Raw genomic sequence first — 13736 nt, 5'->3', positions numbered from 1 at the left:
CGTTGAAGATGGTAGCTAGTCTGGGCTTCCCTGATCCCGATCCTCTTCCAAACGACAACCAGGATGTGCCCTTCTTTTTCGTCGGCGACGATGCCTTCGCCCTACGATCCAACATAATGAAGGCATACAGCCGCCGGGGTATGACGCAGCCGGAGCGCATCTTCAACTACAGGATTTCCCGAGCCTGGCGAAGTTGTCTCTCTTGCCCTTGAACCTCTCTTCTACATGAGATACTTCCTTCGACATGGTTTCTGCCTGCTTCTGCCATGCAGCGTTCTTCTTTGTTCCACATAATTTCGTTCTACCCCAAGAAGGCGACCATCAACTCCTCCTCGTAATCGGACAGCTTGTTGTCCTTCTTATCCTTCTTCTTGTTCTTGGTCACAGTCGATGCCTGCGATAACAGCAATTCACGACTGTCTACTGACCCAGAGCGTGAATGAGTATGAGAGCCCTGGGGGAATGAGGATGGAGAGCGTGTAGCATCGTCGACAGCATCCTCGACGACAGCAGCAGGGTCCAGGCTGGGCAGCTCGTTGCCTCTGCCTCCACGAGCTCTGCCTCCACGACCGCTGCCACCGGCAACAGGTGCAGGAGGAGTCTTCTTGGTGTTCGGGGACGTCGGATTCATTTTCTTGGGTGGCATCTTCAAGATCTCAGTGGTTCACTCGTCGCTGCTCTACTTTGAAACGACGGCAAGTCACGTGACCGCTGCCGTTCGCTGGTTTGTGTGTTGAGCGCGCGGTGCATTCGTTCTGGGCGCTAGCAACTCGCTATGCATTCGTTGGATGTGCGCTCTGTATGCGCTATGTATACGCGCAGCGCGCTAGCAACACGATGTGCATTCGTTGTCAACTCGCTAGCTTATTATGCAAAACCCCGGGCACACAACGAAGCACTGATCATTAGTTTCCATGTTTAGTTAATTGTTAATGCGCGGGCCACGCGTCGTGTGTGTGACTACCCCCGAATCGCTCGGCACTTTGGGATGTTTACATGAGGTACTGTCGACACAGTGCAGCTGAACACAATGACATGGCACGATTTCTACTGTCTCTGTTTAATAATTGCTTCGTGCATTTTGTGAAAAGTGTTAGCATATTCAAATACAGTTCACACAACAATTTTGACTAGCAGCTACAGAAATGTGTCAATTGTTGTCGCGTGCTTTCTTACTAAAAACACGACTCTCTCTCTCTCTCTGTCTGTCTATCCTTTTGAGAAAGACTTCAAACATAATCCAATTAAATGGATGCAACATGCTCTCCTTCTGAAAAAAACACCTATGCCTTATCTTTGCAAAATAACAGGGTTAATTGATTACTGCAACCAATAATCCGCCCACACACTTGTTTACGAGCGTCCGCTATTCTTGATGAGTGGAAGATAACCCAAGCCACTACCTCAGTACGCATGTTATGTAGTAAATACTCCATGGTGTTTTGCAGGTGTTGGATGGGCAATGTTCGTGGTATCGACCCTTGTTGCCATATATTACAACATGATTATTGCCTGGACTCTCTACTTTCTGTTTGCCTCTTTTGCTGAGCAGCTTCCCTGGAAAACGTGTGGAGCATTTACAACCGAAGGTACTCCCAGTTGTCAGCTTTTTGCTTGTCTGCGGTTATACTTACTTTGATGTTTAAATTGATATGGTATGTTTGTGTGCGCAAAGAATGCTGCGTCATGGTTTTGTTAGCCAAGCAATGTTGAGGACTGAGTGAAGCTCGTGTATATATATATATATATATGTGTGTGTGTGTGTGTGTGTGTGTGTGTGTGTGTGTCGGTTTAAAAAAAAAACTTGTTTGTACCTGTTTGTGTGTGAATAGGCTGACCCACACATTTAAGTATATCTCTGTCCCTGTCTCTCTCTCTCTCTCTCTCTCTCTCTCTCTCTCTCTCTCTCTCTCTCTCTCTCTCTCTCTCTCTCTCTCTTTTCTCTCTCTTTTTCTCTCTCTCTCCTTTTCTCTCTCTCTCACTCTCATTTATATTTCTCTTTCTTTCTCTCTCGCTCTCTCTCTGTATCTAACTCTCTCTCTTTCTCTCTCTCCCCCTCTCTCTCTCGGTAACCTCGGCCCCTTACCAAAACCTAAAAAGAAAAACACCCACAATATACGAAGCAACAATCCCACTAGCAGACTATGTTCAACCGATATTACAAGAAAGTGGGGTGAACCCAGGTAGGATGGCCCAAATACCCATTAACCCCTTCCCCTTTTGGTTCATGGAGTCCCCCATTATCATCCCTGATCATGATCTGGGTATAACAAAGAAAGATAACCCTGTGCTTGTCTCATCAATAGTAAGAGAAAAAAATCTCAAACAGTTACAAAGATCACCTACAAATATTTACTGACGGCTCAAAACAAAATGATGGCCAAGCCGGCTGTGCTTTTGTCATCCCTGACCTCAAAATAACTAAAAAATTCAAACTCAACCAGGATGTGTCCATTTTCACTGCAGAAATGTACGCCATCTTAAGAGCATGCCACTATATCAATGACCTCCCTCAACCCCCAACAAGAGTCGTGATCTTCTCCGACTCAAAATCAGCTCTGACTGCTCTCCAAAATGGTTCCAGAAACCGGGAAGAGCTTCAGACGGAAATACTGTTCCTCTGTCACCAGATCATTGCCTCTGGAACAGAATTGACCCTTATGTACATCCCCTCACACACGGGGATCAGAGGCAATGATATGGCTGACAGAGCAGCAAAAGAATCTGTCACAGATCAAGCAGAATTTCATGACCTCAAATTAACAAAGACGGAAGCAAAACACAAAATGGCCAAAGTTGCCTGGCGTCACTGGGAAACAGAATTAAAAACAGAAGGCGATGCCCATGGTTGGCTTATTCTGCCCCGACAAACAAAACAAAACAGGCCTACACTCCCCACCCCCCTCCTTAAAATACTTCGCAGAATTCGCACGGATGGATGCGCTCACAAGTTCTTTCCCCGTCTCTGTGAATGTGGAAAGCTAATATCTTTTTTACACCTCTTTGACCGCTGCCAATCACTCCAACAAGATTTCCGCAACCTACACACCCTTGTCAAAGAACACAAACTGAAACCCCATGAGTTTTTAGATAAACATTGCACGCTTCAATGGAAGCCAGCATACACCCTGTGTCTCTCAATACATAATGCTGAAATATGACATCTGTTTTGAAAACTTCATACCCTCTCCTCCTTCCCACCCCTGAACCCTCTCTCCCACCGACCCTCCCCCCTCCCACGCCCAACAACCAAAGCGCCTACAACACCTATCACATAGCTCTATTCAAACAAGGCTAAATCACATACACCGCCCTCCTACCTGAACTTAAGTTCCCCATTCTGATATATTATTTTAGCAAGTTATATTTAATATTCTTATTTGGCTAATAATTATTTTTATGTTTCTAGTTACGTATTTATTTACTTATTCAGCCAGTTCTTTATTACATTATTTTGGCATTATCCAAAAGTCTAAAAAATATTTTACATAAATAAAAAGCAAATAAGCCCACAAAACCGCTCCACTTCAACTATATTTCGCGTACACTATGGCAACAACCCCAACAAAATCTTTACTTCCATCCCCATTTTGAAATATCGCAACAACAGACTTCCAGATCTATAACACGATCATATGTGTTCTCTGTTTGCATGTCTGTCCAGTGTCTTGTCCCCCCATAAAGCATATCAACACTACCTGTCCCAAGATAGGCCAATTGGTTCTAAGAGGACGTTAAAACTAATTATCATCATCTCTCTCTCTACCTACCTCTCTCTCTCTACCTCTCTCTCTCACTCTCTCTCTCTCAGTCTCTCTCTCTCTCTCTCTCTCTCTCTCTCTCTCTCACTCTCTCTCTCTCTCTCTCTCTCTCTCTCTCTCGCTCTCTGTCTTTAAGGCGTAGCTTCTAAATGTATGTTAAATTGTAGTGTGTAACATTGTTTTTTACATTTAGTCAAGTTTTGACTAAATGGTTTAACATAGACGAGGAATCGAGACGAGGGTCGTGATGTGTGTGTGTGTGTGTGTGTATGTGTGTGTGTGTGTGTGTGTGTGTGTGTGTGTGTGTATGTGTGTGTGTGTGTGTGTGTGTATGTCTGTCTGTGTGTGTGTCTGTCTGTGCGAGTGTGTGTGTGTAGAGCGATTCAGACTAAACTACTGGACCAATCTTTATGAAATTTGACATGAAAGTTCCTAGGAATGATATCCCCGGACTTTTTTTAATTTTTTCGATAAATACCGTTAATGACGTCATATCCGGCTTTTTGTAAAAGTTGAGGCGGCACTGTCACACCCTCATTTTTCAATCAAATTGATTGAAAGTTTGGCAAAGCAATCTTCGACAAAGGCCGGACTTTGGTATTGCATTTCAGCTTGGTGGCTTAAGAACTAATGAGTGAGTTCGGTCATTAAAAATCTTAAACTTGTAATTAAAATTATTTTTTTATTAAACGATCCAAAAACAATTTCATCTTATTTTTCGTCATTACATTTAGTCAAGTTTTGACTAAATGTTTTAACGTAGAGGGGGGAATCGAGACGAGGGTCGTGGTGTATGTGTGTCTGTGTGTGTAGAGCGATTCAGACTAAACTACTGGACCGATCTTTATGAAATTTGACATGAGAGTTCCTGGGTATGAAATCCCCAAACGTTTTTTTTCAATTTGTCGATAAATGTCTTTTATGACGTCATATCCGGCTTTTCGTGAAAGTTTGGGCGGCACTGTCACGCTCTCATTTTTCAACCAAATTGGTTGAAATTGTGGTCAAGTAATCTTCGACGAAGCCCGGAGTTTGGTATTGCATTTCAGCTTGGTGGCTTAAAAATTAATTAATGACTTTGGTCATTAAAAATCTGAAAATTGTAAAAAAAATATGTTTTTTATAAAACGATCCAAATTTACGTTCATCTTATTTCCCATCATTTTCTGATTCCAAAAACATATACATATGTTATATTTGGATTAAAAACAAGCTCTGAAAATTAAAAATATAACAATTATTATCAAAATTAAATTGTCCAAATCAATTTAAAAACACTTTCATCTTATTCCTTGTCGGTTCCTGATTCCAAAAACATATATATATATGATATGTTTGGTATCAATCAATCAATCAATGACGCTTATATCGCGCATATTCCGTGGGTACAGTTCTAGGCGCTCTGCAGTGATGCCGTGTGAGATGAAATTTTATACGGCCAGTAGATTGCAGCCATTTCGGCGCATATTTACCTTTCACGGCCTATTATTCCAAGTCACACGGGTATAGGTAGACAATTATTAACTGTGCCCAAGCAATTTTGCCAGGAAAGACCCTTTTGTCAATCGTGGGATCTTTAACGTGCACACCCAATGTAGTGTACACGGGGGGGGAGGGTTCGGACACCGAAGAGAGTCTGCACACAAAGTTGACTCTGAAATAAATTTCCGCCGAACCTGGGATCGAACTCACGCTGACAGCGGCCAACTGAATACAAATCCAGCGCGCTACCAACTGAGCTATATCCCCGCTCTTCTTGTCAATTTCACTGCCTTTGCCGTGAGCGGTGGACTGACGATGTTACGAGTATACGGTCTTGCTGCGTTGCATTGCGTTTAGTTTCATTCTGTGAGTTCGACAGCTACTTGACTAAATGTTGTATTTTCGCCTTACGCGACTTGTTTTCTGATTCCAAAAACATATACATATGTTATATTGGGATTAAAACCAAGCTCTGAAAATTAAAAATATAAAAATTATGATCAAATTTAAATTTCCGAAATTGATTTAAAAACAATTTCGTCTTATTTCTTGTCGGTTCCTGATTCCAAAAACATATAGATATGATATGTTTGGATTAAAAACACGCTCAGAAAGTTAAAACGAAGAGAGGTACAGAAAAGCGTGCTATGCAGCACAGCGAAACCACTACAGCGCTGAACAGGCTTGTCAGTTTCACTCCGTTATGCACAAGCGGCGGACTACGGTCATTGTGAAAAAATGCAGCGCGTTCAGTTTCATTCTGTGAGTTCCACAGCTTGACTAAATGTGACCCTCCACCACGAAATGAGTCGCATGTCACCTTTGCATGATTTTCATATTTTTACATTTTCATAAAGAGTTTTTTATGCTCTATCCAGTGGTGAAAACCGTTTTAGAAAAGAGCGAAAACTGTTTGAGTTATAAGCCTGTGACTAAGGTGACCCTCACACTGTTACAAGGCACTCCCCGGACTTATATTAAGCCTAGCGCAGAACCGCGCGAGGTGACATGCGACTCATTTCGTGGTGGAGGGTCACAGATGTTGTTATTTCGCATTACGCGACTTGTTTTTATTTACTGAACAGGGTGTTTTGAGGACACATCAGTTATCACCAAGTGCACGTCGTTTGACGGTGTGTGGTTCAACAGCTCATGTGTCATTAACGGTTCTGTTAGTACTGACTGGACTCTTGAGACAAACAACACCTCAAACAGAACAGCATTTGGAAACCATTTAACCAACGCTGACTACTTCACGTAAGTCTAATATTAATCGCCTATCCGGAACTCAAGCTACGAAGGTTGCATTTTGGCTGCGCAATTGATGTATTACCATCACAAGTTTATTATATTGTCAATACACTTGATCTTCATTTAATGTTAATGCACTACCTCCTTTCAACTATATACTTTGTTGTTTATGAAAGTCTAAACTAAACAATGACATGCAATCTCTCTTTCCTGCCTTAAAATACTAAAGACGTAAAAACTTCCATGTGAAGCACATACGTGATGCTGAGCTCTGAATGCAAATGTTAAATGATAAATGAGTTATACATTACACTTTTCTTTTTAACTTTAAATGCAAATATAACAATATTGCCAATGTTGCTGCATTGTTCCTGTACAGGTCAAATGTGCTGGACATCACAAAAGGCATAGACGATATGGGAACAATGCGCTGGAAATCAGCATTATGTCTTTTACTGGCCTGGATTCTCGTAAGCATGTGTATGGCCAAGGGCATCAAAACATCTGGCAAGGTTTGTGCAGTTAAGGAATAAGACAATGGGTATAAATGCCACATACACAGATGCTACATGTAATACATAGTACATTTCAAACCCAAATTGGAAACCAGCTTACCGATATCCGATCATGACACGTCAGTTAAGCAATTCACATAATACTCAAAAGTGCTTTAATTTTATTTCCTACCGCATTAATATTTTACCCACCAAAGTGCTTTTTTCTCCTGGTTAACTATACTCCTCGCCGTAAAAAAAACTCGACCTTCTCGTTTTGTGGGAAGGTTGTACAATTTGTGCATACAATTGGTCAAATTTGATAATTGCTCTGCCAATGGTATTCACTGTTTGGCTCCCAGCAAGCAGTCAACCTCAATCACAGAAACGTTAAGGGTTTGTAAATAAATACGGCATGCATATTGTTTTTTGTTTTTTTTATCACAGAAGATAATATATATGGTCAGTTTGAAATACATCTTATCAGATATGATGATACCTAAATGAGCATACAATTTCGTGTCACACCAAAGTAAACACAAGTAATTATATGACTCATTACGCACCACAGCCTCCATTTCTGACAGCGTAATCTGCAGATCCGTCTCTATATAATGTAAGTGTTGCTGTGATAGCGATCCTGGAGCATCTCCAGTGTAAACGCTTGTTTGGGGTGCTGGTGCCTGTGTTCCTTTCGCCGCCAGTCTTGGTACGTCTGTTTTGATTTCTGGAAGGGTCTTCCTTGGTGCCCAGGCAATTGGCGTGAGCCTCTTACATTGCCCGGGGTTTGTTTCCAGAATATATGCATGTACTGTAATGCTTGGTCCTTCATTTGATGCTTTAGACTTGTTCGTTTCAGACGGTTCTTGCGTACGTTTTGAAAGAAATAGATGTGACGTCAGCCTTTTCATTTGTTTTAATTGGAGAGCAATTTTGTGCTCACGTCTGGTTTCCAGTGGTTGAAGGTCTGCTGCTCTCTCCATTTCCTGGATGTATGTGTTCTTCATGGCTCCCTTACTCGTTCTGAGTGCCATATGTTTTGCACTTGCTTGTATTTGTTTGTTTTGGAGGCAGTGTTCCAAGTTGTTGAGACATACCCATTGACTAGTCGTATATGGCGCCTGTATTTAAACACTTGTCTCAATATGCCCGAATTTGCGCCCCACGTGTAGCTTTGGCCAGTTTCTCCATCAGTACGAGTCTTGTCATCGCTTTTGCTTCTGTGGCTTCAATGTGTGGCTTCCACGTCAAGCGTGTGTCTAGGGTTACTCCTAGAAACGTTGGCGTTTTAACCTGTGGGACGGCTTCGTACTTCAGTCTCAGCAAGACACTTTCCTTGGATGTCATATGTAAACAATAGTGTTTTGTTGCCCAGCTTGTTGGGAACAAACAGTTGTAGACATGATGACACCATATCCAGTAATGGTATTTTTAAAATCATTTTTCTGTTTTCCTTGCTCATTTACCCTTTTTACATGTAGTCAAGTTTTGACTAAATGCTTCAACTCTAACACGTTCATGGTATTTCATGCCTTTGTCTTCTGCTTTCGGTTCGCCAAGCCTCTCTAGACTTGACTATGGCTCGTCCTGGGTTTAAAGTGTTGATTTTGGTTTAATTTGAGGTTGACAGGTCGACTGATTGTTTTGATCGATATTACTTCACCCGAAATCTGTATCATGCATTTATTGCATAATCGGTAATGAATGGTTTTGCAGTGTTGCCTTTGTTATAACTTAGTCGCTGTTATGTGTGATATTCATGCCATGTCCGAACCAGATGCATGCACAGATTCCAATGAAAATATGACGTTATTAAATTCATGCCAGTTCCCTCTATAAACCTATGTGACTAACTACACATCAGTGCAGCCTTTGAATAAATGGATATCATCTGCTTTGTCTACAGGCGATGTATTTTATGGCGATCTTCCCCTACATTGCGCTGACAATTTTACTGATTCGGGGTTTGACTTTGGACGGCTCTGTGGATGGTATAGCCTTTTTTTTCTTGCCTGACTGGAATCAGCTACTAAACACAAAGGTAACGTAATTGACTCACTAGAAATTTCATTGTCTGTCATTCTTAAAATTAGCACACACACAAACCACACACACACACACACACACACACACACACACACACACACACACAAACACACCAAAACACACACATTCACACACACACACACACACACACACACACACACACACACACACACAATTGCACCCATTTGCGTTTCTCTGCTGAAACATTCATTCCAATGTCATTTTATTCACATTATCTATGCCAATAAAGACTATCTTAAACACTTTTCGGATCAAATATTCATTTACCAGGGTTCATGTGAGCACTTTCCATATGAGGGTACGTCCATAACCGACCTGGCACAAACGTAAGGTACCAATTGAGAAATGCACAATAGGCATACATTGGCAACGTTCGAAGCAAGATAAACCCAAACCAATTATTTATCCAGACCATGTCGGTTTTTGTTTGCTGTCTTGCGTATTTGTTGTGTTATGCCATTCCGTATCATGTGTTTATTGCATGACTGGTTGAAAACGGGAGGTGTTTGCTTCACATGTTAAGGGATACCATGATGCAAAGCGTTGTTTAGGATCCCATGCTTACTAGTGTAGTTTTAATGGGTTGTATTCTGTTCAGGTGTGGTGTGACGCAGCCGTGCAGATCTTCTACTCACTGGCGCCTTGTACAGGCGGTCTCATTACGCTGTCGAGTTATAACAAGTTTAAGAACAATTGTCTGCTGTAAGTATGGAATGATCACCACCATTTGGATTGAAGACAAATGTATAAATTATGTATTAATGATATTAATAGAACAAATGAGCACATTACAATCAATACATTACAATCAATATATAATCTATACGTGTACATGGAATTTACATCAGGTACAGTCGAACCCACTTATAAGAAAATCACTTATAAAAAACATCCCTTACAAGAAATGACTTTTTTATTTTCCTGCCAAATGCCCTCTTTCTTCCACTTAACATTATCCGGATAAGAAAAACTCCTGTATAAGAAGGAACCAGTTAAAAGAAAGGAGTTTTTATTTCCTTTCACGCAATTTCCTCTGATATAAGAAAGAAACTCATTTTAGATGTACAGTTTTTGCAATGCTTGCACCAGATGTGATCCAGACTGACACCTGACTGAAAATGTCTTGTGTTCAAATTTATCATGTGTATGTTGTTAAATTAATATGCAAAATAATCGCAACATTTAAACGTTAAGCAAGTGTTCCCTTCAAGTGTATGTTACTTTTTGCATCGTCAGAGCCAAAGCGCAATCCTCATGCCGTTGAAGGTCAACCAGCAAAGAAACCGAGAACCATTGCCAAGGACTTTCCAATAATAGCTTGATAGCTAGCATTCCCCAAGGGTCGATTGTCATGTATTCTGGAGCCTCTGGCTGGGTAAACCCATCACTCACCTGATGTGATGAATATCAACAGATGAAATTAGCTCCCACAACAATCTCACGAGATAAACCATGTGCAACTTGGATTCAGCTGCTTCGATTTGTTCAACAGAGAGCAACAGATTTAGAATTAACACCAGACAGGACGGAAACAGTATTATAAGATGTTTGATAGGTTGTTGTCAGACAAGCTTTTTTGTCGGTCCGAGGGGGAGCATATCATCTTTTGTTTCATTTTATTGACCAAGGCCGAAGGCCGCGGTCAGTAAGTATGAAACAAAAGTCGATATGCCCCCCGAGGACCGACACAAGAACTAGTCTGGCAACAAACCACCAAACATCGTTTTTGTCATCATTTTGGTAGTGAGAAAGTAAGTGCAAAGTCAACACAGGGAGCCATGCTTTAAAACACGAGTTCCGTTTTAATAATACATGTTTTGGGGCCCCAGCACGTTGTTGCAATCAAAGCTGCGTGTGAAAGTAACTTTCTTTGTGTTTTGAGTTCATAAGTCGGTCAGGTTTGGGGGTGCACAATTCTGTAGGTTCCTCTCAGTATTCCTCCGCCTCGTTTTCAGTTGTAAATATTATAAGCTTAGTGATCGAATGTGGAAGCTACTTTGGGTCAAAGGTCAAAGAAGATTTGCATCGTGCAGTATTGCACGTTGGGTCAAAGGTCACAGAAGATTTGCGTCGTGCAGCGAAGGAAAGAATCGCGATCTTGTTTCCAACTCATTGCCTCTTTGTTTTTCATTAAAGCTGTAATTCTGCTTGCTCGGCTTTGTTAGATGTTTCCATTTCTTGTTGCTATGTTTTTTGCTTTTATTAGTATTTCTTATTTGCGCTTCGTTTATCAATACAACATCTTGCGCATGGGTCAAAATGTGTGTGTCAGGGATCAATTGGTTTGACGTTCGTGTTTCTTCGAACGTCGAAACACAGATACACGCACTCCTTGACTTTGTAAGAAGAAAAAACATATCGCTAGGTTTCATTTGTTTGTGATGAATGTATGACCTTTCATGAAGTAGCTTTGTATCTTGTTTACGTTTGCCAGTTTGCCTGTTCGTTTTTGCAACTTTGCAAAGCAGTGTCGTCTGTTTAGGTCTGGGAAAATGCCAATGAAAAGAGCCGAAGAATCCCCGAGCGTTTCGATTGGGTTTGCTTTTGATTATCCATAGCTTCCTTCAACTATGGGAACCGGGTATTAATTGCATGGGGAACATGAGATTTATTTTCCAGCTGGCTGTGAATGAAAACTTGTGAAAATGATGACAAAAAGATACGTTCTGACGGTAATTGAGTGACGCAATTTTACTTGATTCTTCAGAACTTTGACACAGGCATTAAGTGGATCACCCAAAATCAGACCTGATTGGTCATATGGCTGTGGTATACTGAAATGGTAATACCATAATATTATTCCAGCAAATGGTTATGACAAATCCGGAAATAAAGTGTTTGATTTTCTGCGTGCATGACTATTTTCATTTGGTTAAAAACAATACATATTTTTTACAGTATCGCGGGAGCAGTTCATCAAGACACCATGTGATTTCCTGTATACTCAAGTTACCCTTATGCCTCTTAATGAAAATGGTATTTGTTCACAGCAAGCAAATCATTTGCATTTACGAAAGAGCAACACATTTATTTTAAAAGTGTGTATTTCTTGTCAATGCAGCTGTGCTCTTCTCGTTGAATCTGTAAAACATATTTAAATTGTCAGAACAATCTCTGTTATCAGAGTGTCGGGTTGGCGCTGTTTTGTTGACCAAATATCTAGCGAATCTTGCATTTTACCTAGATAAAATCAGGTTTATTTCCTATTTCCAGAGACGCCATCCTGATTTCCATCATAGATAGTGTGACTAGCATCTTCTCGGGCCTCGTCATTTTTGCTGTCCTGGGATATATGGCGCAGGAGCTGCAAGTTGACATCAAGGACGTGGCAGCACAAGGTACAATGTCTGTCAACGCCCGTTAGCCTGCTTTTTGCCGCTTGCTTCCATTTATATAATGAACCTGCCATAGGGCATCATCATCCCAAAATATATCTTCATAATCCCGAAAACCTTTTGGAATTATGGGAAGAAAAATCCTTTTGTCAAATGTCGTCAGCGCCTTTCGGTAATTGCTCAATGCATTTCCTAGCTGGGGTACCAACATAATGTCGTTCCCACTTGAAATTAACGCTATTCGATTTGCTATTGAAACGGGGACAGTGAGATCGACAAAACGTACAGCACACAAAATAATACGAATGGAGCGACTCCTAAACTGATAAGTCGATGTTGATCCCCATGCTCGATACCTCAAGTGGAAGACTCGAAAATAAATGTATCTTTTTACCCCCGAAAACAGTGAGCCGGGTTACGCGATTTCACATAAGTATCCGTTCTATTTTCAGTAACCTTTTACTTTTTGAGAAAAGCCAAATGGACCATTGTATCACCGCGCGTCGACTGCAGGTATTGGATGTTAACCACTTCTTATTAATGTGCATGAATGTTGTGTTTGTATCCGCCAGGTGCAGGTCTTGCTTTTGTGGTGTACCCTGAAGTCATGACCAAAATGCCAATCTCGCAGCTGTGGGCCGTTATCTTCTTTGCCATGCTAGCAAGTGTTGGTCTTGGCTCCCAGGCATGTGGTTTACTTCCTATATGTGTTTACATGTGTCTGTGAGTGTGTGTTTATGTATGTAGAGCGATTCAGAGAAATTTACTGAACCAATCTTCATGAAAATGTTACTGAGAGTTCTTGAGAATGATATCCCTAGAATGTGTTTATCAATGTTTGATCAATGTCTTTGATGACGTCATATTCGGCATTTTGTGATAGTTGAAGTGGTACTGCTACACCCGCAATTTTCGATTAAATTAATTGACATTCTGGTCAGGTAATCTTGGACAAATACCAGACTTTGGAATTGCATTTGAGATTGAAAGCTTAAACATTAATTGATGAGTTAAGTCATTATACAAACTAAACATTCTAATTAAAATTAAAATGTGAGTAGTCGATCATCAATTGATTTCATCTTATTCTTCATCTTGTCGTGATTCCAATTACATATAGCTATGCAATGTTTGGATGTAAAACAATCTCAGAAAATCAAACATTAACAGAGATAAGCGCCAATCGCTACTGCGCTGTCCCGGTTTGTCAATGTCAGTGCGTTTAACATCAATGTCCTTGCTGCGGGGAATCGAAGAAGCTATATTGTTTTGGTGAGAAAAAAATGCAGTGCGTTCATTAATTCTGGGAGTTCTACAGATAGACTAAATGTAGTCATTTCGCTTTA

At 40.9% G+C, this 13736-nt stretch overlaps 1 protein-coding gene across 1 annotated transcript in view; it reads left to right on the top strand.

The window, feature by feature from the left end:
* The first annotated feature begins 1501 nt into the window (after nt 1-1501).
* LOC138955164 (sodium- and chloride-dependent glycine transporter 2-like) overlaps nt 1502-13736 on the top strand; it is a 41919-nt gene continuing 29684 nt past the window's right edge. The window contains exons 1-8 of the mRNA XM_070326828.1: nt 1502-1589; nt 2467-2691; nt 6329-6500; nt 6874-7006; nt 8895-9029; nt 9654-9757; nt 12269-12393; nt 12963-13075. Of these exons, the coding sequence (XP_070182929.1) occupies nt 1502-1589; nt 2467-2691; nt 6329-6500; nt 6874-7006; nt 8895-9029; nt 9654-9757; nt 12269-12393; nt 12963-13075 (1095 nt within the window). The remainder of the gene's footprint in view (nt 1590-2466; nt 2692-6328; nt 6501-6873; nt 7007-8894; nt 9030-9653; nt 9758-12268; nt 12394-12962; nt 13076-13736) is intronic.

Source organism: Littorina saxatilis, unplaced genomic scaffold, assembly GCF_037325665.1.
Source record: "Littorina saxatilis isolate snail1 unplaced genomic scaffold, US_GU_Lsax_2.0 scaffold_166, whole genome shotgun sequence".
Taxonomy (NCBI): domain Eukaryota; kingdom Metazoa; phylum Mollusca; class Gastropoda; order Littorinimorpha; family Littorinidae; genus Littorina; species Littorina saxatilis.
The sequence above is the reverse complement of the archived record's forward strand: the minus strand, read 5'-3'. Positions and strand labels throughout refer to the sequence as shown.